This window comes from Acinonyx jubatus, chromosome A2, assembly GCF_027475565.1.
Source record: "Acinonyx jubatus isolate Ajub_Pintada_27869175 chromosome A2, VMU_Ajub_asm_v1.0, whole genome shotgun sequence".
In the NCBI taxonomy this organism is placed as follows: Eukaryota; Metazoa; Chordata; class Mammalia; order Carnivora; family Felidae; genus Acinonyx; species Acinonyx jubatus.
Window position 1 is genome coordinate 115,781,595 of NC_069383.1, and position 27,043 is coordinate 115,808,637.

Sequence of the window (27,043 nt, forward strand, 5' to 3'; positions counted from 1 at the left end):
ACACGAACTGCAAGATGATGACCTGAGCCAAGATCAAGAGTCAGACGCTTAACCAACTGAGTCACCCAGGCACCCCTGTATTTTTTAAAGAATGGGTCACTGGGTTTAAAAAATTGTAAGACTACTTGTTCAACCCACACCCACCATCTATGTCTAAAAATGGAAAAAAGATTAAACAGTAATATATTGCAGAGTTCTCATAGGAAGAATCAACTGCAAAGAAACTAAAAAAAAGTGACAGAAATACCTTAAAGGATGAATTACTGTATTACATGGGCTGGAGAAACATTGCACAATAGCTGAGAAACTTTACAAAGAGCCATATACACAGTTGACATTCCTGATTGTCTGCTGGTTGAAAAGTAAAAATCACGGCAGTGCCATTTTTTTCAACAGTACATGGTCATGTTAAACACCGTGTTGCAGACTTGAAGTCTGGGTTAATACCTCGCCTGTAGAAGTATATTTAAGCCTGACAAACATGGCTGGGCTTGTTATTTTGCATGTATTTGTCTTGCATCAGCTAGTCAGAGACTATTCTGTCAAAGCTTGGCAACAAACCCAGCATGTCCTGAACCAGCTAAAGTGTTGAGTAATTTAATTATTTTATTTATTTTATTTAGTAATCTCTACACCAGTGTGGGGCTCGAGCTCACAAACCCTGAGATGAAAACTTGTATCCTCTATCGACTGAGCCAGCCAGGCATCCCTTTAACAACTCTTTAAAATCCTCTGGTTTATCCTGATATTTTCACTAACAGTGAAAAAGCAAAAGTTGGTCAAGCTGCCTGCATCTTGGCATTAATCAAGGCAGTGGCATCAAACTATAGTATTGACTGCCATGCATTCATTGGAAGGGGAAGGGGTGGCGGCAGTTTCAGTTTTCCTGTGAAAACAGTAAAATTATTTTGTGAAACCTGGACCTTGAGTATGGAACTTTATTTTTTTTTAATATGTAATTTATTGTCAAATTGGTTTCCATACAACACCCAGTGCTCATCCCAATTGGTGCCCTCCTCAATGCCCATCACCCACTTTCCCCTCTCCCGTACCACCCATCAATCCTCAGTTTGTTCTCAGTATTTAAGAGTCTCTTATGGTTTGCCTCCTTCCCTGTCTTAGTATGAGTACTGAAATACAAAGTTTGCATATAGGACTCCAGCTTCTTGTTTAAAGTACAGTGGTTGTCTTACGAAAAAGCGGTCATGTGATTGACTTGCAGGCTGAATTAGTGATTTTCTTTTCACAGCATTTTTACTTCAATGACTGTCAGAGTTGGCTGTCTGGCCGACATTTTTAAAAATTTTTTTAACATTTATTTATTTTTGAGACACAGAGAGACAGAGTATGAATGGGGGAGGGTCAGAGAGAGAGGGAGACACAGAATCTGAAACAGGCTCCAGGCTCTGAGCTGTCAGCGCAGAGCCTGATGTGGGGCTCGAACTCAGAGCGCGAGATGGTGGCCTGAGCCGAAGTCAGAGGCCTAACCAACTGAGCCACCCAGGCGCCCCTGGCAGGCACTTTTTTTTAAAGTGTAAAGAAGTACCTTTCAAAGAAAACAGTTGACAGCACTTGTCAGTGATAAACTCAAACTCTGAAGTGGAAATTAGAATTTGGGAAAACTACCCACTATCAGGAGTTTCTCATCTTCCTAATGATTAAAGGAACTTTTGGGTTTTTTTTTTTTTAATGAGCTAAGTGGTGATATAAATATGATTTGTAGATATTATAAACTGGACCAGGGCTTGGGAGATTTATGTAACTCAGTAAACCATAATTTCCAAATGACCAATACATGAAATGAAAAAAAAGTTGCAAATAAGTTAACATCTCAACCAATTGAATGTGAAGATAAAAATCCAGTGCCTTCTATTAAGGCAGACATGTAAATGAGTTGCAATAATATAAAACAGCATCACTGTCGAAAATAAAGTTACTTCTGTGAAAATATAGAGTGCATCTTTTTTTTTTTTATGTTTATTTTTGGGAAAGAGAACCATCACCAGCAGAGGGGCGGGAGGGGGGGGGGGGAGGCAGAAGATGCAAAGCTGGTTCTGCACTGACAACAAGGAGCCCAATGCAGGGCTCAGCATAAACCATGAGATCATGACTTGAGCTGAAGTTGGACACTAGAGAGAATCTTAACCCAGCTCTATGCTCATGTGGAGGTTGGATCCCATGACCGTAGGATCATGACCTGAGCTGAAGTCAAGTCGGACGCTCAACCAACTGAGCCACCTAGGCGCCCTGTATGTACATTCTTAAAATTTGGTGGAGAGACCTGTTTCCTCTGAGCTTTAAGAAAAAGAAAAGAAATGTACCAAGGTACAAAACTTTCACCATATCCCCTGAAATTCCCACAAAACACCTCACCTAAACTTGGGAAAAGCTGTGTTGAAAATAAGGATATCTATCTTTATGCTTAACTCACTAATATTAAACACTCATAAGCTTTACTGGACTTGTTGGTATTTTATAGACCTTTTAAAAATACTGTTTTTTCAATCTTCAGCTTTGGGCCCATGCAGTGGAGACCTGAGCCATATCTAACATGGATATACCAGAACCTACAGTTTTGGCAGTTTCCTGAAAGTCTTCTATTTTAAAAGGAACATTTCCACAAATGTTTCTCTTTCTAGCCCTAGACATTGTCAGTCCTTAGGAGATAACAGTCATACTTCCATTAAACTTATGAAATCTTTTATTTTTTGTTTCCCTCAAGTTTGTGGACTCTTACAATAACAGAATGTCTGGTTCATAACTTAAGTCATTTTGTGTTCAGATTCCCTTCCCTTTTCACATTCCCATGGTACAGGAGGCCTGGTTCAAGGTCACATAACTACTTGGTGATTGCATCATGTATAGCTCCATCCCAGTTCTTCAGTCTTCAGCCCATTTCCTGTTCTGTCACCATATTAAAAAACCTAATGGGAGGAAGATAGCAAAGTGGCAGAGTGTACACTGCATATGTGCATCATCTTAAAATTAGTCTTGTCATGTTTTTACAGTGGTATTTCATAGAACTAAAGCTATGATGGCTCAAACCCAAGTTTGTTACAATTAAAAATTAGGCCAACATGCAAAAATATTTATTAGCAACTATGCCCACGCTGGTAGGTACTATGTCAGGCACATGGTAAACAGTGGTGACAAGAGATATGGCCCTTGTACTTTCCCAGTTCTGCAGATTACTGACCAACAGACGTTAAAATGGTGTATTAGATGTGAAAGATTGTTTTATGTTGAACCCAAAATAGTGTAACTGTGCATTCTGATAGTAAAAACTCCAGTCTAGGATACACACCCCTTATAAATGTCTCATTTCTAATTCATTCTGAGTATGGGGTAGTAGATCAGAGAGAAACCAGACTACTAGGGCTGTTGGCTATGCTGCTAGTGTGAACTCTTTCAAAAGAAAGAAGTGCTGTGTCTGAACATGAGCTATTTAAGAAGGGAATGAGTAGTACTAATATATTACTAACAGGACACTGAAAATCTAGGCTGAATGCAGCCAGAAACTCCCAAATAAACTCTGAATACTATAAAGAATCCCACATGTACCCAACCACTCTTTGTCCCAGGCAAGCACCACTGTCACAAGGACTTAATGTTCTTTTTACTTTCTACTGTCTCAGTTTTCTGCAACTGGAAAAACAGCTAAATATGAATACAGATCCAAGAGAAAATAGAATTCTCATAAAGTTTTTAATTCAAAGATACATCAGTGTGTCTGCAGTCATTTTAAAAACAAAAATACTTTTGGCAGGTTAATGTGTGACTTTCTGTGCTGATAGAAAAATTAAGTTTGGCTTGTTGGTCCCATCAGTGTATTTGCTGTTTACAACAGCAATGTCCTATACTGCTAACAGTAAAATATCTGCCATTCCTTTAATCAGTCCTAGTCCTCTATTTTCATGTATTGATTTCAATAACATGCATATTTTAATTTGTAAGGCAGATGGTAAACTTTCCAGTTGGTCTTGTGAGATTTCATCTTGTCATGGGGCCAACACTATTTCACAAAATGTAAATGCTTCATTTTTTTAAAGGTGAGGTAAAGCCAACTCAAAAAACTAAAGAGCAAAGCTGCATAGACAATGCAGTGTGGCCCAAAATGTTCTGATTATGTTCTTTTCTTTTCCATTAAGCCAGGGTAGCTTTTTACCTGCTACAATGGAAAATAGGAACTGCTATGAAGCCTGAAAAGAAATACTCGAAACTCAAATCCCGGAGCATTTTAGTAGCCTTTGGATCTTGAAAGCATTTTCAGTAGTAATTGCCTAGCTACTCCTTGAAAAAAGCTCCAAAGCTCTGCTTAAGACTTTCAATTTCTTTTGCTAATTAAGGTGAAGAGCTTTCGACCAATTTAATCTGCAATTTTATTAACGCTATTTTTCTCTCAAACCAAATACTACATGCTGACATTCCCAGTGTCAAGAGGCACAAATACCATAAACCATCTCTATTCTTTGCATCACCAAGGAGTTCTTTCCCCATTTTGTTCTATAGGATGAACAAAAGCTTGAGGTGTACGTTTCAGAAGATAAACTGCTGCATGAAGACCCCCTATGTTCACCCAGACAGTATGCACCTTCCGCCAAACATGTCCCATTCCGGATAATGCCTGTGTATACACAAAAAGCACAGAAGTAATTAGCGGAAAGTCTGCTTATAGACCAACCAGAGGTCTTGTTGAAAGAAACTGGGGGGGAAGAGCAAACAAATCCTACTCAAACTAATATCCCTAAGTTTAAATTAAAAGATCCTACAGCTGCCACAGGGTGAGTTCCGGGGCTAATTTACAGCACCTTGGTAAAGCATTTCTTGTCCTGAGTAAGTAGCACAGCTCGGCCTGTCCCTGGTCTACAGACGCGGCTCATCTCCCGTAGGCAAGCTGGATAAAGGTTCCAGTTTCTCTTTTTGGAGCCCATCCTATAAAAGAAGGTCCAGTGAATCAAACACTTAACAGATAAACAACTAGGACTACATGAAATGAGAAGTGAAAAACTCATTATAGTAAGAAAATTCTCAAGCCAAAACAGTTGTCCTTTAGAAGCCACAGCTTCACTTGTATATGCCAATGAAATGAGTGATCAGATTTAGTAAACTGCTTAGAAATAATGGATCAGATGAACTGGCTACAAAATTTTTTTGACACCTCTAGTAGTTCTCGTAATGAGTAAAATAAACATCTAAACCAAACCAATGATGAGAAAACATTTATCCTGAGAAATAGAACCAAGTTTTCCTCAACCTTTGTATAGTATCCTGTAATTCAACAATGGGCCAGGAAGTGGATTAACCTGTGACAGATCAAAATGTAGTTACTTCATGAGTTCTCAGAAGAAACAAATTGGGTGAATCTATCATATAATTTGTTTTATCATTTCATAATTCTTAATAGAATAAGTTCAAAGAAATGAACAGATTTAGAAGACAAATTCAGTACTAGTTTAACAAGTGAAGGTAAAACTAATCTTTTAAAAGCCAAGTCCCACCTTTTTCCAAATGGCATGTCTGTTACAATAATGTCCACAGAACCGGTTCTCAATGGCAGATTGCAGATATCCCACTGAACAGCATCTATAGGCAAGCCCCAGGACACTTTGCTATGGCGACAAAGGAAAGATGCTTACTCTGAAGTATGAAATCTAAAAACATTTCTGAAGAGACTGATATAAAGCAGAAAATGCTACTAAAATGATAGTGACAAACATTAACTTAAACAAAAATTTCAAAGCAGAATGTCGGAAGAACGCATACAGTCATGTGATAAAACTTTTATGATGACAAAATCTAATGATGATTTAAAAAGCAGTTAAGATTGGTTTTCAAAAGATGTCTGGTTTCATCTACAATTTAAGAAAAACTAAAGGGGTAAACAAGATTGCAACACAAAGAACTGTAAAGATGGCAACAGTAATGAGGCAGTAAATTATATAACTGAGAATGTAAAACATCGATGCACACAGGAATAAGATTATGAGATGACACCTCTATAGTTTGGTAAGTCTCGGTAGTAATAACAGGAGACCTAAAGAAACAGATATGTAAAATTAGTAGATACAGAGATACTTGTTTGAAAATTAAGGAGCATGTATTCTACTATAAAAAAATAAGGCAAAGAAAAAGGCTGAAAAAACAGATGACAGAAGATAAGGACCATAGTAAATGAAATAAATTCTCATTAAGTCAAAGCCATTGGCATGAAAAAACACAAAAGACAGTAATGCACAGGCTAAGAATTAAAAGCAACTCAAGGATTATGAGTAGAAATGAATTATTATATTCAGAGTTAGTGAAGAACTTAAAATGTACAATAAAGGCACTCACTCCATAATGGGGAGAAAAAAAAGCACAGATAACGAAAATATCAGTATTGGGGCGCCTGGATGGTTCAGTCGGTTAAGCGTCTGACTCTTGATTTCAGCTCAAGTCATGATGATCTCAAGGTTTGTGAATCTGAGCCATGTTTGGGATTTTCTCTCCCCGCCCCTCCCCCACTTGCTTGCTGTCTCCCTTAAAATAAATGAATGAATTAAAAAAAAAATGAGTCTTATAATCACAGGCACGAATAACTGCAACAAAATAAGAAATGAGGAAAACAATATTAAAAATCTAGATAGACTGATACAAATAGTACAGGTAGAACAGACAAGGTACAGAGGGCCTGAAAAGCAATTAAGATAAAATATTCAGAAAACACAAAAGAAATAATTTGCTTAAAAATATTTATCACATTTCAAAAAAAACTGGTGACTACTAAGCCCTAAGAAAATTTCGATAAACATGAAACAAAATGTACCATAGAAACTCATCACAATAAAACAAATGTAAAAATGAATTAAAACCTTTCAACTACTTATGTATAAAAAAATGATCTAAACCCTTGCTATTTAAAGTAGGACCACAGCCCAGCAGCATCAGTATTACCCATAAGCTTGCTAGGAAACGCAAACTCCCAGGTCCCATGCAAAACCTACTAAATCAGGACCTGTAGTTAACAGGATCCCCAGGTGACTCACGTGCAACATTCAAGTTTGAAAAGCACTGCCCTAAACAACTAGATCAGAGAGAGAAGTACACAACCAGGAATTTAAAAAGAAAAATAGAGAATTGTCAAAATCTACAGGATATGGTCAACAACATTGATAGCCTGTAACTTAAGCTTTTAGGTAACAAATTTAAAAAACCTCAACAGGAAATAGGAATGAAAAGCATTAGGCATAAACTAAACTCACAGAACAGTATATGAAAGAACTAAACGAAGCACTGATGATTCTAATCTAAAAGGGGGAAAAAATAGCAAAGAAGAGGATAACTGACATACAGACATAAAACAATATGAGGCATACCATGTATAATAAATACATGGTATAATACATGAATAAATATATGTAAGTAATATCTGCATCAAATGACTATATGTATTTTAAAACCCCTGATTTCACTTACAAACAGAAACCTCACATTAAGGAGGCAGCTGTTTTTAGGTTTGGTATAATGATGTCCCTGGGCCGTGTATTCAGAATGTGGAGCATCTGTATGTTTGAACAAATCTGCTGATCACTCACTACCTATGCTTGCCACTTTATAAGAAAGTGAAGGGCACCAGCAGAGGAGACGAGAGAAACAATTTTATGATGAGGCCTCTAATGATAAATAGAAAACCAAGTGGCATTTCAACTAATTCTCCCATAGATGGCCCAAACTAAAAGGATAGTGAGAGGCTGGCACAGGTGGTGGCACTGAATATAATCTGGAGTAGTGAGCCAGGGCTTAAGATACAGTAACAACATACAGCTCAGATAAAAACCAAAATTTCCCAGAGGCCAATGGACTTCCAGTGCACAGATATCAAAAGGATACAGTTGGAGAAGGACCTTGGACTATTTTGCTTGCAGAAGAGTGGATTTGGAGTGGGACAGGAAGAAGGGGAGTTTTAGTAACTCTTCAAATATCTGATGTCAATCACTGTGTGACCCAGAGATAAGATTTTTCTTTATGGATCCCAGTGGAACTACAAAAAGTCTATAGAAGGTACAGAAAGAAATTCAGTTCACTAAAAGATACGACTAGCACTCAAAGCTGTGCAAAGACCAAATTGACAGCCCCCAGAGAAGGTCATTACAGATGGTTACACGGACTGGAAGGCCACTGGCAGGATCTCCTACAGAACACTCAGGTACTGTGGAAATGGCTTTCAGGTTTCTTCTAATTCTGAGACTGCTTTAAAGTGCCAAATAATAGAGGAAAGGCTAAATGGACTGTAGTATTTCTACACAATGAAATACTATGCAGTTATTAAAAACAGACTATATAAAGATATTCAAAGTGTTTGAAAATTTGTAAAAACTGAAATAAGTCAACACAATATTCTTCCACTATTTGGGAAAAAAGATACATGAATAAGGAAAAAGAAGACAGAAATAAACATAGTTGCATTAGGGTGGGGAAATTATAGTTAAATAAAAAAAAAGGTTCTAAGTTATTTCCAATAAACGTTTGTTTTTTTTTTTATTTTAACGTTTATTTATTTTTGAGACAGAGAGAGACAGAGCATGAACGGGGGAGGGTCAGAGAGAGAGGGAGACACAGAATCTGAAACAAGCTCCAGGCTCCGAGCGGTCAGCACAGAGCCCGACGCGGGGCTTGAACTCACAGACCGTGAGATCATGACCTGAGCCGAAGTCGGACGCTTAACCGACTGAGCCACCCAGGCGCCCCTCAATAAACGGTTTTAAAATTTAACGGAGTCTCATAGTATTCATTTTGGTTATGAGGATGTCACCATGACCATGCACTGGGGATATTAATTCATAAAGTCGGTAAGAAAAGTGATTATGTAAGCCTAAGAAATGGTACAAAATCTTTTAAATTAAATTTTTACCCTTCTTTAATTTGGCTCTTGGTCAATAAAGATGAGATGTTATTTGCCGCTCTATTCACAGCCAACGGATTATTATCACCAGCAATATGGTAACAGTTAGACCATTCAGTAGCCCCCTAAAAGACAATAGTATATATTAAAACCAAAGTACCAAACTGTAAAAAAAAAACCCAAAAATGATTAAAGGGAAAATAATTTCAACGAATGTCAATAAACTAGACAATCAAACCAATAACCCAATGCTTTTCTTAAGTGACAGAACACTGCATGTTGTGAACTTTGCTATTCCCCTTGCTTAAAAAGGCCTTCTGTTCTTTCTCACTTGCTGAATTCCTACCTATCTTTCAAGACCTAGTTCAAATGTCATGCCCTCTCACATCAACCCCAACTCTCCAAGCTGCCTCTCATTTGCCTCCCCACCCCAAAGCATTTTGTACATACTCTGCCACTGTACTTCTTTTTAATTATTTCTGTACTTGTCTGCTTCTCAAGGAATTTCCCTAAGGACAAGTGTCGTATTTTATTCAATCCCTCAGCCAGCAATGTCTGGCACATAGTAGGCATTTCAGACCTAAAATACAAACACGGTTTGAAAATGTAACCAAATTAAAGTGACCAACCTATACCCTTTGTGATCACAGAATTTTATAGAATCTGATATATTAGAATATTTGAAAATTTCAAAATAAAATGTAATAACCATGGCACAGGCCTCTGAATGACAACCACCACATCCCTGAAAGGATTTTGTAATGTTAAGTCAAAAACATGTGAACAGATCATAAATACCAATCTTACATCTCATCTGTGGAAGGAGGTGACACACTACCCTAGGCTGAACAGTGTTCTAGGTAGATTAATAGAAGGTGTCTGACATGAAAGTTCTGCCCTCTATTTAGGACTCTTCTTTTGTAAAGAGTAATAACCCATATCCACGGACACAAGGCTTCATCACCTTTTCTTTTGCGCACACACTTGAGGGTGATGTAGAAAGGACCCTCAGAATTTGATGAAAACCTTTCAGATGGTTGTGATTCCCCAACACTCATTTTTTTGGTCTAAACGTGTTTAGATTTTCAGCTTCTTTTGAAAGAGATGAATTTTATAGAACTTACAAAGTTTTAAAGAGTACTCTAGATCAGGTATTTTATACTATGGTGAACAATTCTGTATACATACCCTGTCAATTCCTTTCATACTTCATTCATTCTGATTATATAGCAGCTTTGTTTTTTCAATATTGACATCCTCGTGTCTACTCTTAGGTAGAAATGCCTCAATCTTTTTTTAATCTTTTTCAGCTGGAGGGGGGGGGGGGCTCTTCTGGACTCTCCCTAGCTCTGTGGTATATTTCTTGACATTTTGTGGCTTTCCATGCTATTTCAGACATAGACACGTCATGGTTTAATGCTAGAGAATAACACTTTGCTTTGTTCCCAGAATTTTTCTTCACAGCAACTGAGTTTTCTCTGTGTGCATTTCTTTAGCGAGAGTCAATTTCTCTAGCTCACACTACCAGAAAATAGTAGTCTTTTAGACTATTAAAGATTTCCTTCTGGAATTTCAACTCCCAGATGAAACATGTCATTTTCTAACTGTAGTTTAGATTATTTTTCCCTTTGTGGCTGCTTTGGACTGTCCAGATTCTGCCCACTCACAGAATGTGTGTATCTTCTTCAGTATATTCCCGCTGGCTTGAAGTATACTGTATGTAAGAACATACCATGATTCATAACTTTAAGTAATTTTAAACAGAAGTACCCTCTTCCAAATTATTTGTAAAAGTATAGATAATACTGATTCAAGGAGACTCAGTCTCTTGTTAAATATTCTCCACTTAGAAAATGCCTTTCTATCCCTTGCTTTACAGTTTTTGAATCCTCTCAGTATCAGTAATTTTGAAAACTATTTAAGAGCATTTGATGTGTGACCTTGTTAGACTTCGTAAAAAATCTAAATAACATGCATAGGTTTCTGTTTTACAACTATATTTACTCCAAGAACCTAAGTGGGTTAAGAAGCATAATCTCACTTTATAGAGATGAAACACCTTCCTCCAGTTTATTGCTTATGCCTTCAATATCTTTTCTGTTCAAGTCTACCAACTTGTCTTTTATAGAAAAGGGACTCACCAGTTTGTAATTATCAGCCTCTGCTGCAATCCACGGAGTAACCATCGCTTATAATCTATCAGTCCTTAGCTAGTTGTAATAGGTGGTTATATCCTTCACACAAAAATTTGAGCTTTACTATTATAATTCTTTATTTATTATTTTTTTTAATTTTCTTTTAACACTTTTAGGTCCACTGACCCCATGCTCATTAGTTCCAGAACACTTGATATATCACATGCTTATCTAAAAGGTAAAGAAAAGTTATTACCTCTATTGGTATTGCCCCTGTTCCACACATCGGATCAACTATTATATCAGTAGGTTGAGGAGCACAGAGCCTATAGGAAAGAAAATAGCTTATATAAAAAGACTTCAATCAATAGCTGAGACTTTCACACAGACTATTCCTGAAGCTGTAAGATCAAGGACCTATTATGTTAGCATAAAGTAACACCAATCAATATTCATTTTAAAAATCAATTTGTAATTATAGGCTGACTCTATATCCTAGAGCTTAAAAAAAATTACACATAGGGGTGCCTGCGTGGCTCAGTCGGTTGAGTGTCCAACTTCGGCTCAGGTCATGATTTCACAGCTCTTGAATCACAGCTCTTGTCCAGGCTCTGAGCCTGCTTGTGATTCTCTCTCCTGCTCTCTCTCTGCCCCTCCCCTGCTCACATTTTCTGTGAGTAAATAAATAAACTTAAAAACAAAACAAAACAAAAACAAGAAAATTAAGAGGGCTTGGTTGGTTGAGTGTCCAACTCTTGATTTCAACTCAAGTCATGATCTCATGGTGGTGAGACTGAGCCCCACATCGTAGGGCTCCATGTATTGACTATGGAGCCTGCTTGGGATTCTGTCTCTCCCTTTCTCTCTGCCCCTCCCCTACCCACGTGCATGTGTGGGTCACACATTCTCACTCTCTCAAAATAAACATTTAAAAACAAAGCTGAGACAGTAGTTAAATGATATTTTCAGGACCACAAGGAATCAACATGGGATATAAGAGAAAGAAAGAGACTATTACCTTTTTATCCTGTTGTTTACCCACCAAAATCCAACACAGTACTTCACAAAAAAGTAAAGTGTTTTAAAGGGAAAATTCAAACCAAGATGTCACTTTAATCTAGATGGCAAACCCATTCTCTTACCTGAGCATCCCGTAGGCAAGAGTAGATCTCAGAGTTGTAGGTCCAAAATGTGTGATATTTCTTCGATGGAGACTCTCTTCTGTCAATGCAATGCCCACAACAATTTCATTATCATGGATGTTCAAAAGAACCTATAATAAAAGACAGAATAAAATAGGGGCGCCTGACTGGTTCAGTTGCTAGAGCATGCAACTCTTGATCGTAGGGTTGTGAGTTTGAACCCCACACTGGGTGTAGAGATTGCTTAAAAATAAAACCTTTAAGAAAAATAAAAATCTACTACCACCACAAATTAGTTTTCTTCTTTTTGAACTTCATATAAATGAAATAATCTAGTCTATACCACTTTCAAATTTTTAAATCTATTTTAATTTTTGGGGCACCTACATGGCTTAGTCGGTTAAGCGTCCAACTTTGGCTCAGATCATGATCTTACAGTTTGTGAGTTCGAGCCCTGCATTGGGTTCTGTGCTGACAGCTTAGAGCCTGGAGCCTGCTTCAGATTCTGTGTCTCCCTCTCTGTCTCTCTGCCCTCCCCTGCTTGCGCATGCTCTCTCTCCAAAATAAATAAATACCTATTAAAAAGAAAGAATATCTTTTTTTCATTCGTTATAAGTTAGCCATAACCAGATAGTCCCTGGATTTTTACAATACCAACATATTTTGAAGGTTTATGGCTTAACATCCATTTTAACTTTTTGAAAAAGTTCAAACATACAGAAATACTACTAGAATACTTGCACAATGAACTCTTAAATAAAATGTACCCTTCACTTAGATTAACCAACTGTTAACAATGTGTCACATTTGCTTTATCACCTATTGTTTTGTTTTTTTAAATGACTTAATTATGCCTGTGACTATTTTATCCTATTGTTTTTCTAACACACAGTGAAATATATTCAAGTAACAATAAAATGTTCTCCAGTCTTCCACGTAACATGATCTTTTCTCTTAATTTTTTTTTTTTTTTAACGTTTATTATTGAGAGAGACAGAGCATGAGCAGGGAAGGGGCAGAGTGAGAGGGAGACACAGAATCTGAAGCAGGCTCCAGGCTCCAAACTGTCAGCACAGAGCCCAACGCGGGGCTTGAACTCACAAACCATGAGATCATGACCTGAGACGAAGTCGGACGCTTAACCAACTGAGCCACCCAGGCGCCCCAACATGATCTTAACAATAGCAGCAGCATAGGCACTTATCTATCACTTCCTATGTGCAAAACACTGTTCTATACACTTTACATGCATTACCTCATTTCAGATTCACACTCTCCAAACCATATATTTTTTTAATACGTATTTTTTAAGTTTTTATTTTTTTTAATTTTTTTTTCCTTTAACATTTATTTATTATTGAGAGACAGAAAGACATAGTGTGGGTAGGGGAGGGGAGAGAGAGAGGGAGACACAGAATCTGAAGCAGGCTCCAGGCTCTGAGCTGTCAGCACAGAACCCGACGTGGGTCTCAAACTCACAAACTGTGAGATCGTGACCTGAGCCGAAGTCGGTCGTTTAACCAACTGAGCCACCCAGGCGCCCGTAAGTTTTTATTGATTTATTTGGAGACAGAAGAGAGAGTGAGCGAACAGGGGAGCGCCAGAGAGAGAGAATCCTAAGGAGTCTCTGCACTGCAAGCGTGGGGCTCAAACCCATGAACCGTGCGATTATGACCTGAGCGGAGATCAAGAGTCAAACGCTCAACTGACTGAACCACCTAGGGCTCCCCCATGCTAGGTATTTTTTTAAATTTATTTTTAAAATTTATTTTAATTAATTTAAATTAAAATTAATAAAATTTATTTAAATTATTTTATTTAAATTAATTTTTGGGGGCGCCTGGGTGGCACAGTCGGTTAAGCATCCGACTTCAGCCAGGTCACGATCTCGCGGTCCGGGAGTTCGAGCCCCGCATCGGGCTCTGGGCTGATGGCTCGGAGCCTGGAGCCTGTTTCCGATTCTGTGTCTCCCTCTCTCTCTGCCCCTCCCCCGTTCATGCTCTGTCTCTCTCTGTCCCAAAAATAAATAAACGTTGAAAAAAAAATTTTTTTTAATTAATTTTTTAATTTATTTATTTTTTTTATTGACATTGTAAACTATATTGTAAACTATATTAAAGTATACTTTACACACAATGTGACATTAGTTTCACGTGAGCCAGGTATTATTATTATCTTCCTTTTAAAGATGAGGAAATTGAGGCACAAAGAGGTCCTCTTACTTGCCCCAAGTCTTACAGCATTTAAGTTGGGATTTGAACCCAGGCAGTGCAGCTTCAGAATCTGTGCTCTGAGCACTGCACCCCCCATCCCTGCTGCTAACTTTTCAACATTACTGTCCTAATAGCCTAGTCATTCTCATAACACCTATTACACGATAAAAAGGAATGGGGAATTATTCTTCTGATTTGATATGCAAGGAAAGCATACAGAGAGAGTAAGTTACTTGCCTAGATTCAAGTTTCCCAAAAGCAACAGAAAATGACTTCTTGGAAAAAGTGTTGGCTGCTAGAGGCCTTTTGAGCTGTCAGAGATTGTAAAGGCTACTAAGCATGGCCCACATGTGAATCAAGAGTAAGTATGCTAAAAGAGGCATGTGAGTGTATCAATCTAGCAGTATTTAATAAAGAGCTGGCTGTGGATGAGAATGAGCAATGACGCTCAACCTCCTTGTAAGAGGCTGGGGTTTGCTTTAAAAACGTACTCCACTTCTTTTCAGTAGTAAAACTCTACAACCAAGACACATAAAAACAAAGTAACTGTTTTAATTCTGGTTGGATTTTACAATCTGAAAGTCCATATAACGTAAAAAGTACTAGATGAGAAAACTCAAGTCTTAATAACTCCCATCTATCTACTGAGCACTTACTATATACTAGGTACTGCACCAAAAACCTAAAATGTATTATCTCATTTAACTTTCAGGACACACTTACAGGTATATACTATTACTGGCTCCCTTTGAAACAGAGGCTCAGAAACAATATCTTGTCCAAAGTTATGCAGTTGTAGATTCTAAATCTGAATCAAGATGTCTGCCCATGCTCTTATTAACCACACCCTGTTAGCTATGTGGTTGCAATTTAAGTGCCCATAAAAGTGGTTAGTCTGAAAATGCTATGTGTCTGTGATGGCCTTCTCAAATCATCACAATCAGGGGCACATACCTCCACATCAAAGTTGGTCATGTCAGCCTTCCACTTAAAATAATCTTGAACACCACCCCCAAAATCTCTTGCAGCCTCATTTGAGGAAAAGCAGTGTTTTTCTCCTGCCCTGTTGCATGTGACTCTAAACTTCAGCACCTCAGGAGTTTCTTCTTTTGAGCCTTCATCAGTCTCATCTTTGCAAGATGCCAAATCATCCCCTACTAATGTTGATATCTCTTCTTTAATGGCTGGATTTTCGTAATAGTCTAAGATACGGGAATCTAAGGTTTTGTTGGTGAATCCTTTTTTATCATCCCTCTCATCTGCTTTATCTCCTTGTCCATTATCAATCTTCTCTTTACTTGAATTCTGATTTATCTTTTTGCGCTTTGTTTTTTTTTTCTTGAAACTGGTGTTAACATTCCATACTTTTAAAGGTTCTGACCATGGAAGCTTCCCAGCCAACTCTTCAAAATCCTTTAAAACTTCTTCCTGTGAAAGACAGAGAATGATGAAATCCATGCACCTCTCACCACTTTCATTGAACAAATCTCTACTCAGCCTATAGATGCTGGAGGTGGTAGGAGTGCAGAACAAAAGAGGAAATAGGTAATGCCTACAATTAAGGAAATTAAAATCTCATTGAAAATTAAGACACACAAATTAAGCCACTAATACATAATACAAGATAGAATAGGAGATCAGAGGTTGGGCTTCAAGATTAAAATGTAAGCAGTCAGAAAGTATTAACGATTACCTCTGGATAGAAGTGGGTGGGTAAAGACAGGGGAAGGAGGGCAACTTACCTCTCACTGACTGACCTCCTTCTGAATTTTGTGCTGTGTAAACACACTACTTTTTTTTTTTTTTTTTTTTTTTTAAAACAGAGAGAGAGCACAAGTGGGGGAGGGGCAGAGAGAGAAGGAGACACAGAATCCAATGCAGGCTCCAGGCTCCGAGCTGTCAGCACAGAGCCCAATGCGGGGCTCCAACTCACAAATTGCGAGATCACGACCTGAGCCGAAGTCGGACGCCCAACTGACTGAGCCACCCAGGCGCCCCCACACTACTTTTAAAAGTAATACTCTTTTAAAGAGCAATAGGTTTTAAAAGGGACAACAAAGCAAAAAAAAAAAAATAAAACAAAAAACCCACAAAAAAAAGTAAAAACAACCTTAAGCAGTTAAAAACCTATCTATCCAATTTGTAAATAACGTCTAGAATCATCTTTTTATATATTTTTTTAACGTTTATATTATTTTTGAGAGAGAAAGAGAAAGAGAGCGTGAGCAGGGGAGGGGCAGAGAGAGGGACAGTCACAGAATCCAAAGCAGGCTTTGGGTTCTGAGTTCCGAGCTGTCAGCCCAGGGTCCGACATGGGGCTCGAACTCATGAACCATGAGATCATGACCTGAGCCGAAGTTGGACACTTAATTGAGCCATCCAGGCACCCCTAGAATCATCTTTTTAAAATGTAAATCTGATCATGCCCCTCCCTTCCTTAAAGTCCCTCAACAGCTTCTCACTGCACATAAAAAAATCTAAATTCCTTAAAAAGCCCAATATAGGGGCGCCTGGGTGGCTCAGTCGGTTAAGCATCTGACTTCAGCTCAGGTCATGATCTCACAGTCTGTGAGTTCAAGCCCCGCATCAGGCTATGTGCTGACAGCTCAGAGCCCGGAGCCTGTTTCGGATTCTGTGTCTCCCTCTCTCTGACCCTCCCCCGTTCATGCTCTGTCTCTGTCTCAAAAATAAATAAATGTTAAAAAAAACTAAAAAAAAAAGCCCAATATAATCTGACCTCTGCCTATTTCTCTTACATCACCTCAGGACTGTTCTTTTTACCTCTACTTAGAAGATAATTGCTTCACATGGTCTCTGTACTGCTGGCTCCCTTGTCATTATTTTGTGTAACATTTATTTCTTTTTGAGAAAGATACAGGATAAACAGGGGAGGCAGAGAGAGAGACATAGAATCCGAAGCAGGCTTCAGGCTCCAAACTGTAAGCACAGAACCCAACATGGGGCTCGAACCCACAAACTGTGAGATCATGACCTGAAGTCAGATGGTTAACCGACTAAGCCACCCAGGCGCCCCTCGCCTAGTCATTATTAATAGTAATTTAAAAGGCATATCTTCTGAGAGACCTGCTCTTCATAACGCAGTCCTCTCAAGTCATTCTCTTCCCATTCTCTTTACAGAGCTAAGCATTATCTGAAGTTACCAGATTTATGTTTTGTTCGCTATCAAAGCTTCTCCCAGAAGAGGGTGGAAAGGACCTTACCTGTCTTGACTACTTCTATAAGCCACATGCCTACAACAGCGCATGGCATACAAATGGTTTTCAATAAACAGCTGCTGGATAATATGTGATAAAATGTTAAAATGTGTGGTGCAGAGCCATGCCATCCAATACAGCAGCCATTAGCCACATGTAGCTATTGAAATTAAAATGATTTAAAATTAAAAGCTCAGGGGCACCTGGCTGGCTCAGTTGGTAGGGCATGTGACGATCACATGAGTCATGAGAGTCATGAGTTCAAGCTGTACGTTGAGCTTAGAGGTTACTTAAAAAAAAAAAAAACCAACTCAGTTTCTCAATCACATTAGCCACATTTCACACACTAATGGCTAGTGGTTAGTGCTGGACAGTAGACCTAAAACATTCCCATCAGAAAGTTCTATTGCAGAGTGCTGGTATATACAATATATGGTACTGAACATCAAGTTAGAAAGAGGTCAGTGTTCACTGATGGAACTGAGACTTGAAATGGGGATGAGGTGAGTGAAGGCTTTCATACTACTTGAAACCTGATGAAATAATGGTAAATTTCAGGTTTGGCAAGTTCAATTCTGTATACAAATTATTTCCCCATAAAAGGCATCTACAGGTCTTGGAGATTTAATATAATGGAGAACACTAGTATAGCCCCTTTCTTTCTCTAGACACCATTCTAAACACCACCAACAACAGAAATACCAACTGTATCTTTTTAAGTTTTTTTAATGTTTATTTTTGAGAGAGAGAGAGAGAGAGAGAGAGGGAGAGAAAACATGAGTGGGGGAGGGGCAGAGAGAGAGGGGGACAGAGGATCCGAAGCAGTCTCTGTGCTAACAGCAGAGAGCCCTATGCGGGGCTCAAACTCAGGAACCCTGAGATCATGTCCTGACTCGAAGTCAGACACTCAACCAACTGAACCACTGGGGTGCCCCACCAACTTTATCTATAGATAAAGTAGAATCTATATGATACCTATAACCTTGAACCATAATATAACAATTCTAACATAAGATTCCCAAGTGCAGTGAAGGCCAAACAGAGGTATAGGAAGACACCAGACAAAGGTCTCAGACAAAGGTCAGAGAAGTCTACAAAGAAGTAGCAAAATAAACTCTCCTTTGGAATAGCAGGGCAAGTATATATACTGACAGAAGGAGCTTCCTTGAACTTCATCTGTAACAAGAATAAACAGGGGAGAGAAATGGAAGCTGAACAAGGAATCTTACAGACATGGTCTATTTGCTGGAAACAGTGTCGATGAGGTAGAGCTGGGGAGAGATGTTCTACACTGAAAATAACCCTGAAGCTGCTGATCCCTTCAGGCTAGAGAGACGTAATGGTTAAAAGAACTTATGCAATAGTATGGAAATTATACCTCAATAATGCTGTTAAAAAAAAAGAAGGAAGGGGAGACGGCAGGGGTGGGAAAAAAATTTAAATAAGGAAGGAAGAGAGAACTCATTCATCTACAACCAAGAAGGAACTTCACAGTGAAGCAGGGGAATTTCTTGCTGGCCTGGAACAGTTCCTGGCTTCTCCCAGAAGAACCTCCTAACAATAGCAGGTCCAAGAGGAACTTCCTCATTCACAGATGACCAATCATCAAAAGTTATCAGCACAGCACTTATATGAACATAAGAAAGGACAAAGGAGGAAAGAAACAGAAAAACAAAGGGAGCAGACAAAAACAGGGACCAGAAAGACACTGCCACAGAGCAGCTGAAAACTTTGACCAATGGGGCATCTGGGTGGCTCAGTCGGTTAAGCCTCTGACTCCTGATTTCAGCTTGGGTCATGATCTCACAGTTTGTGGGTTTGAGCGCAGGCAGTCAGTGCAGAGCCTGCTTGGGATTTACTCCCTCTGCCCCTCCCCCACCCATGCTTGTTCTCTCCCTCTCTCTCAAAAATAAGTAACAAAAAAACCTCAAAAACTGTGATAAAACAAAATAAAAAATGTAATGAGGAAATACCTTTGTAAAATAAGAGCTCCAAGCGGAGATATAACAGTGGAAAGGAGATGAGGTAAGCCACCATAAAAAGATGAAACAGGAGCTCACAGATGTCAAAGAGTAAGTGGAATTAAAAAAAAAAAAAACACCGCAAAATGAAGACCATATGGAAAGCACCACATATAAAAGACACTGATGAAAACACAGTAAGTAATGTAGAGAAAAGTAAAGCAAATACAATGGAAATAAGCAAAAAGTATACAAAGAAAATGATAAAATATGAAACAAAGTCAGGAGACCCTGCATATGTACAACTGGTTTATCTCTGAAAAGGATCTGACATAATGAAACAAAAAATATTTTAGAGTCACCTGTCTGGCTCAGTGGGTGGAGCATGTGACTCTTGATCTCAGGATCACGAGTTCCAGCTCCATATTGGGTGTAGAGCTTAATAAAAAAAATAGTAACTCAAGAAAACTTTCAAGAAATGTATGTGGATGTGAACTTCTCTACAGACTGACATGTCTTGACAAGGAATTATCATGAGACATATCCTGGTGAATTTATGAGACTTCAGAGATTAAAAGTAAAATCTGGGCATGAAGCAAAAGTATCAAAAAAGCAACAAGTAAGGGGGAAAAATATCAAGATAGCTTCAAAAATTTTTCATGGCAACATTTAACACTAGAAGAAAATGAACACAGCCTACGGTATTTTTCAGGAAGAAAAGCATGACTCCAAATTTTATACTTAAACTATTCATCAAACATAAAGGTGAAAAACAATCATTTCTGAACTACTGCCATTCAAGTGATAAAAAGAAAACTAGGATTATGACTACAGACAACACTTAAATATTACAAACTGGAAGGTAGCTGGAGGCAAAAGGAAAGAGGAGATGCTGATATCCTCCTCCACCAAGAGATTAAAGGGTACGGGGTGCCTGGGTGGCTCAGTCAGTTAAGCGTCTGACTTTGGCTCAGGTCACCGCATCGGGCTCTGTGCCGTCAGCTCAGAGTCTGGAGCCTGCTTCAGATTCTGTCTCCCTCTCTCTCTGCCCCTCCCTGCTCACGCTCTGTCTCTCTGTCTCAAAAATAAAGATTAAAAAAAAAAATTAAAAGAGATTAAAGGATAGAAATTAAAGCCTACAGATCAACACTAAGATGAATAATAAAACTTCAGGGGGAAAAGGAAGGAGTGGAGGGTTAAACTATCTTATTAATGAGAAAAATGACCCTACAGGTAGTGCCTGGCTGGCTTAGTTGGAAGAGTGTGCAACTCTTGGTTTGGGGTCATGAGTTCAAGCCCCACATGTGCAGAGATTAAATAAATGGAACTTAAAGAAAAATGACCCTCAGATTAAATACACGCAAGGATGTACAGAAGATATTTGTTCAACCACCATAGTAGCAACAGTCTGAAAAAACCTGATGTCCTAAATAGGGGTGATTAAATTAAGATGTAGTGAAATCTAGTGATGATATTGGCATGCTCTTCAAGATATAGGAGAAAAAGCACAGCACAGAACAGTATGTATGGTATGTTTTCATTTGCGTAAGTAAATAAAATGCACATATTTATAAAATATCTCTAGAAGAATATCCAAGAAATTGGGAATGATTCTTGCCTCCAGGGAGGGAACTGCATTGTATGGAGATATAGGAACAAACATTTCCACTGCGTATCCTTTTTGGTCTTTACAATTTCCCCTAAATTACCTAGCTTAAAAAAAAACATATAAAGCACAAATGTTAGCTTTTTGGTTTTTTTAAATAGGTTAATCAATTCATGATATTATCTGAATACTTAAAAAGGAAAGGACCTATCAGGATGCTAATCAAGCCTTTTTATAAGACATGGGAAAGTATAATGCTACAGCGAAAATGACAGTCAACAAAAAGCAAGAAGCAAATCTTTATTTACTTACTTTTTAAAGTCTTTTGGCTTTGTTTTTTTAGAGAAAGAGAAAGAGAAAGAGAAAAAGTAGGGGAGAGGGGCAGAGGGAGAGAGAGAATCCCAACCAGGCTTCACACTCAGCACAGAGTCCGAAGTAGGGCTCGATCCCACGACCCTGGGATCATGACCAGGGTGGGATGCTGGCACCCAGGCGTCCCAAGAAGCAAATATTTAAAAACAAGCTTTTACTGGGGCATGGTGCAAATAAGTCCTCAAAGTGAAAGGCTAAATCATTTTTCATGGTCACACATATGCTCTTGCATAGTTCTGAAAATCTACTTTAATCCTTGCTGCTCTTCTTTTGGGACTTTATCAGCAACCTCTTCTGGCAGTTAACTTACAAGGCTACTCTGCAAAGCTGGCTCATATAGAACCATTACATAGTATCAAATTCACCTCCAATTAGAGATCAAACTGCACAAAGTAATACAAAAAATATTAATAATGCTGTAAAGGCAAGAATTTAAAGTGAAACTTTACAGAGTTTTTAATATTTTTTTAATAGTTTTTAAAAATGCCTGTTAGCATTTACTCATGTATAGAATTAGCTATTAAAATTTCCAAATACTAAGCAGCAAAAATTTTCAGCAGCTGCCTGTTATGTCTAGTTTCATAGACATGATTCAGTTGACAATGATTATCAGAAGTCTGCAAGATTATACTACTAGTGCTGAAAGTTATATTCTTAATAAAATTTTAATCTATTTTCAGTTGGAAATCTTTTAGGTCTGTTTTTATTTTTTCTAGGCTGTGGGTTCACATCACTTTGGTTATTGAATAATGCTTCGGAAATCAATCTGTTGCCAATAAATAAAAATCAGAGAATCAGGCAGTATATCATGGATTTAAAAGACACAGTGTTTCTAATATAAGCAATAAAACTGATAGAAAAGTTTTCAAGCATCTGACTCTGGAACCCTGACTAAAAAACAATGTGGAAAAATACTAAGACCTTACTGAAATCTCTTTTTCAAACTTCAACTTAGGCAGCATATCAATATTTAGAAATCAGATGCTAAATACAAGTTGGAGACAAAGCTGTTGCCTTAACAAGTAAAGGAGTATTTACATATTAGCTATATTTCAAAATATGATGTTAGAGAAGGTAACAGTTCTACAAAAGAAAGAACTGTGAGAGAAAGTGTTATTTGTAGACGACTCAGTCACTTAATCTTTGATTCATAGCCTGGAAGCAATTCTACTCTAAAACCATGTATGTCAGTAAAGCTAATCTAAGGTATGTATCTTTTGGTAAGAAAGTCACACAACTTATTTTATTTCTTATACACTTTTATGTTTTTCTATATTGACTTTCACTTACTTGTTTTTTTGTTATTCTCTCATCTTTTTAAAAAGAAGAGTAACATATAACATTATTTTAGTTTCAGGTATACAACATGATTCAATATTTGTATATATTGTGAAAGGATCACCAACCAATGTCTAGTTCATATTTGTAACCACACATAGTTTTAAAATGGTTTTTGTGATGAGAACTTTTAAGATCTACTCTCTTAGCAACTTGCAAATATGCAACACAGTATCTTTAGCTATAGTCATTGCTATACATGCTATGTATATAATATATAGTCAATGCTCTACATTACATCTCCATGTAATTTTACATGGTATAAATTTGTACCTTTTGAGCCTTTCCATCCATTGTGTCCACTACCCACAATATTGATTTTTTCAAAACAACTTTTGAGATGGACTGTCCACCAATCTCTGAATTTTATTATAAAAGCCTCCCAGGATTCTACATTATAAAAGCAGTAGTAATGCTAAATGTTAGAATGCAAAAAGTGGAAATAATCTCTTTGGGGAGAGACTGAAAGTCAGCTACTGTGGGAAAACTCACCTTTGTTTCTTTGAACTGGTAATCTTTAAACTCCTTAACAACCACAAATAAGTTATCAACTGATCTCAGACAATGAACCTGGAGGAGGGAAAAAAATGTTAGAAACAAATTTATGAGAAAGCTTTTGAATCACACAGACTATCAATATTTAAATAAAAAAATGGGGAAGGGGAGCGCCTTGGTGGCTCAGTCAGTTAAGCATCCAACTTGGGCTCTGGTCAAGATCTCGCGGTTTGTGGATTCAAGCCCTGCAAGGGGATCTGTGCTGAAGCTCAGTGCCTACAGCCTACTTCAGATTCTGTGTCTCCCTCTCTCTGCTCCTCCCCCACTCGTGCTCGCGTGCACACGCACTCTCTCTCTCTCTCTCTCTCTGAAAAATAAACATTTTACAAATTTAAATACAAAAATTAAATACAAAGATTTTAAAATAGGTAATACCTATAATTTGTATTTTAACTTTTCTCATCTCCCCAGTCTCCCATGTTTTGGGTTCCCCATTATCTTCTATACTCCTACAGAAAAGGAAAAAGGAAGATGGAAGGATAGCTTTAAAATGTTACCTGGGAAACACAGGTTTGGGGGAGAAAGGAAAGATGAAGACAGTCAAGTGGGGCTTTACTGTATATTTCTCTCATGGCTCCCTACGGTACACTGTATCCTGTGCAGTGGTTAAGAGCACAGGGCTTGAGCTCCAGCTGTGATTACTAACTGAGTGACCCTGGGCCAATTACTTACCCCTAAGCCTAACGATTAATGAGGATAATAATAGCACCTATCTTCTCAAAGCTGCTAAGGTTACGTACTAAGATACTGGGTGGAAAATATCCGCTTCCCATCCATCCCACAAATATTTACTGGATTTCTACTATATGCCAGACACTAAGAGCGTGGGAGATTTCAGCCAAAACAAAAACTCAGAAAATTCCTGCTCTCATGATGCTTATATGGTTATGAAATAATGGTTAGCTTTTATTCTAGTGGAATGGCAGTTTGCTGACCTTCACTTCTCCATTTCAATGATTCCTAATTACTTTTGAGCAAGTATTTCTTTCACACAGATTAAAAGAAAAATCTCTCCTTATACACTTCACCACCAAAGTCTACACTTCAGCTAAATGCCGAAGTAAATAAATTCAAAGATGGTTGGCAGATATTCAGAATTTCTTCAAAAGTCACAAAGGATTCTTTCTGGTGCAATTCATCCTCAGGAAATATTAAGATCACTTCTAAAAATATAGCAAATCTACTAGTCAAATTCACAAATCAGTACCAAATAGAAAATGCAGTAATACTTTAAAATAACCAGATTTGAGGCAGAGTAAAGAAAAGCAAAAAAGATTCAAGAGGGGTCTGTAAATCAGAAAGTAATCATAAAATGACCCTTTCAGAAAACTATTTTTAATATTGCTTCATTCAAACCTGAGCCAGACTTTCCACTGAAATGTCAAAATATATCTTGCCCCGGTCTTTGCTGATTTTGCACGATGACCCCAATTTCTCTCTCACTTCATCTGCAGCTGTTTGCTCAAAACCGGTAGGTACAGTGGCTCCAATAGTGACTTGGAGGTGCTCAGACTCACTTCTGGGAGCACTTTCTGTCACTTGTATAGACCTCTGGTTCCCATGAAGGTTCACATCCAGAAGTTGGTTAGTGGCTTCTTGAACGTCAGACATGTTGGCAGTGCTTCCAAGATTCCTAATACAGTCCCTTTAAAAGCAGTACAGAAAAGAAAAAAAGATAGCGCCTAAACAGTATCACCTCATAGTTCATCTATAAATAAAAACACCTGCTTTGGAGGGCTGGAAGAACAAGGCCACACAACTGTTACCGCCATATTCATTCAACACGCCTGAATCAATATTCACTGAAGATAAAAGGATTGAAGAACATGGGCACAGAGGGTAAGATGTAAACTGTGATATTACTAAACAAGGAATATGCTGAGGAAGAAAAGGAGACAGAGGAATAGGAGTATTTCCATAGCATGCAATGTTTGGTTTGCGATCATCTGTATTAACAGCCAGCTCAATTCCCAAACAAAGGCTGCTAGAGCACATTCAAATATAGTTCCAAATCCAGTCCTTTTTCAGCTGGCAGTTGAGAATATGCGCCTGTGGAACTGCAGACATGGGTCTGAATTCACGCTCTCACCATTCACAGGGTGAATGGCCTAAAACAAGTTTACTCTTCTATGCTTCAATTTCCTCATCTGCAAAATGGGAATTAAATAATACCTCTCTCCTAGAGTTGTTGGGAGATGTAAGGGACAAGAACATACTGCCAGACCCATGACTAAAACTTGCTATTAGGATATCTATCTTTCTCCTATGAAGTGGACAGGGACTCATGCGTTTAAAAATGATTAACTGAGGGGCGCCTGGGTGGCTCAGTCGGTTGAGCGTCCGACTTCAGCTCAGGTCACTATCTCGCGGTCCGCGAGTTCGAGCCCCGCGTCGGGCTCTGGGCTGATGGCTCAGAGCCTGGAGCCTGCTTCCGATTCTGTGTCTCCCTCTCTCTCTGCCCCTCCCCCGTTCATGCTCTGTCTCTCTCTGTCTCAAAAATAAATAAACGTTAAAAAAAAATTAAAAAAAAATGATTAACTGAACATCTAGGATCTAATGGACTGCAAATGTTTGAATGCCTACCACAGGCCAAGCTCTGGGATCCACGGGCAGAAACAGTATATGAAATATCTGAAACAATAAGCCAATGTCCTGTATCTGAGCAAAGAGGGGGGCCTGGGGGGCGGGATTTAGAGAGGTGGGAGGTGGGGATCAAGAGCTCTCATCAGATTCTCAAAGGCTTCGTGACCCAAAACAACTTAAGTAGGCACAGAGTACCCACACTGTACAGTTCTGTGCCAGGACAAGCAACAATGTATATACACTAATAAAAGTCAGTTCCAGCCCTTAAGGAGCTCATAATCCCTGTGAATACAACTTCCATCTTCTAATTAAAGCAGCTGAAGCCCACGAAAGGACATATCCCGCCCAAGGTCAGAGAGAGCCGATCAGTGACGCTGGCTGGAATAAAACGCACGTCTCCGGACTCCCACGCGTGCGGGTGAAGGCCTAGCAGAGGACAAAAAGGGATCCACAACAGGATCGTGCTGAAGTCCAGCTCGGTGCCGGCTCGGGTCGCAAGACAAAGGTCACCCCTCCCTCCCGAAGGTCGCCAGCGCCACACCCGGCCACTCCCACCAGCCGCCCGGTTACCGGTAGCCAGCGCAGACCCTTCCTGATGCGGCAACCCGCCAGCCCAGCGTGCCCAGGTCACGCCGCCGGAAGCCGCCTGGACTACCCCGGAAACGGAAGTCAGGGGGCGCCGTCCCAGAAGCTCTGAGCTAGGGACGGGCCCTGGCGACAGTCGTGGAGAGAGCAACACGCGCCTGAAGGTCTGTGCGCGCTGACGCCGGGAAGGTGGGTTAGTAGCTGTTGCAGTTGGGGGCAGAATCTTCTACAAACCGAACTTGGAGAGCCCCAGACTTCGTGGCCTGTCATCATAGTAGCTAACATTTATAGCGTGCTTAGCCATGCCAAACACTGCGTAAGGCTTCACCTCGTCATTTCATTGTTCCAACAGCTTTTTGAAGTGGCACGGAAAATCCCAGGTTTAAAATCGGAAAATCTGAGTCTGAAAGAGGTTACATACCTTGCTGAAAGTTCCAGGCACAGCACGTTAGAAGCA

General features: G+C 38.9%; 2 protein-coding genes across 5 annotated transcripts in view; one reads left to right on the forward strand and one right to left on the reverse strand.

The window, feature by feature from the left end:
- Positions 1–3,597: 3,597 nt before the first annotated feature.
- On the reverse strand, positions 3,598–26,724 carry THUMPD3 (THUMP domain containing 3). Of its 4 annotated transcripts, none has more exons than XM_027042544.2 (10): positions 26,572–26,724; positions 24,775–25,063; positions 23,356–23,433; positions 15,326–15,799; positions 12,159–12,289; positions 11,273–11,342; positions 8,891–9,006; positions 5,499–5,609; positions 4,809–4,932; positions 3,598–4,624 (listed from the first exon to the last, which is right to left on the reverse strand). In XM_027042544.2, exons 2-10 carry the CDS (start codon positions 25,027–25,029, stop codon positions 4,475–4,477), a joined length of 1,509 nt encoding a protein of 502 aa, XP_026898345.1. In that variant the 5' UTR covers positions 25,030–25,063; positions 26,572–26,724; the 3' UTR covers positions 3,598–4,474. The 4 variants fall into 4 exon arrangements, 3 of the variants coding, with proteins under 3 accessions (XP_026898345.1, XP_026898346.1, XP_026898347.1); XM_027042545.2 differs by having other exon boundaries at positions 26,589–26,648; XM_027042546.2 differs by lacking the exon at positions 26,572–26,724 and adding an exon at positions 26,002–26,562.
- Positions 26,632–27,043, forward strand: part of SRGAP3 (SLIT-ROBO Rho GTPase activating protein 3) — a 354,753-nt gene continuing 354,341 nt past the window's right edge. Inside the window, exon 1 of the mRNA XM_053219015.1 lies at positions 26,632–26,775. The gene's annotated coding sequence lies outside the window, so the exon portion shown is untranslated. The remainder of the gene's footprint in view (positions 26,776–27,043) is intronic.

What these genes read in the sequence shown, in the direction of transcription:
- THUMPD3 (XM_027042544.2), bottom strand. Translation starts at nt 25,029, where the DNA reads ATGTCTGACGTTCAAGAAGCCACTAACCAACTTCTGGATGTGAACCTT. An exon ending in CTTGCCTACGGGATGCTCAG is followed by an intron (nt 11,343 to 12,158) that starts GTAAGAGAATGG and finishes TCTTTCCTATAG; the next exon opens with GCTCTGTGCTCCTCAACCTA. An exon ending in CAGGGGCAATACCAATAGAG is followed by an intron (nt 9,007 to 11,272) that starts GTAATAACTTTT and finishes ATTGTCTTTTAG; the next exon opens with GGGGCTACTGAATGGTCTAA.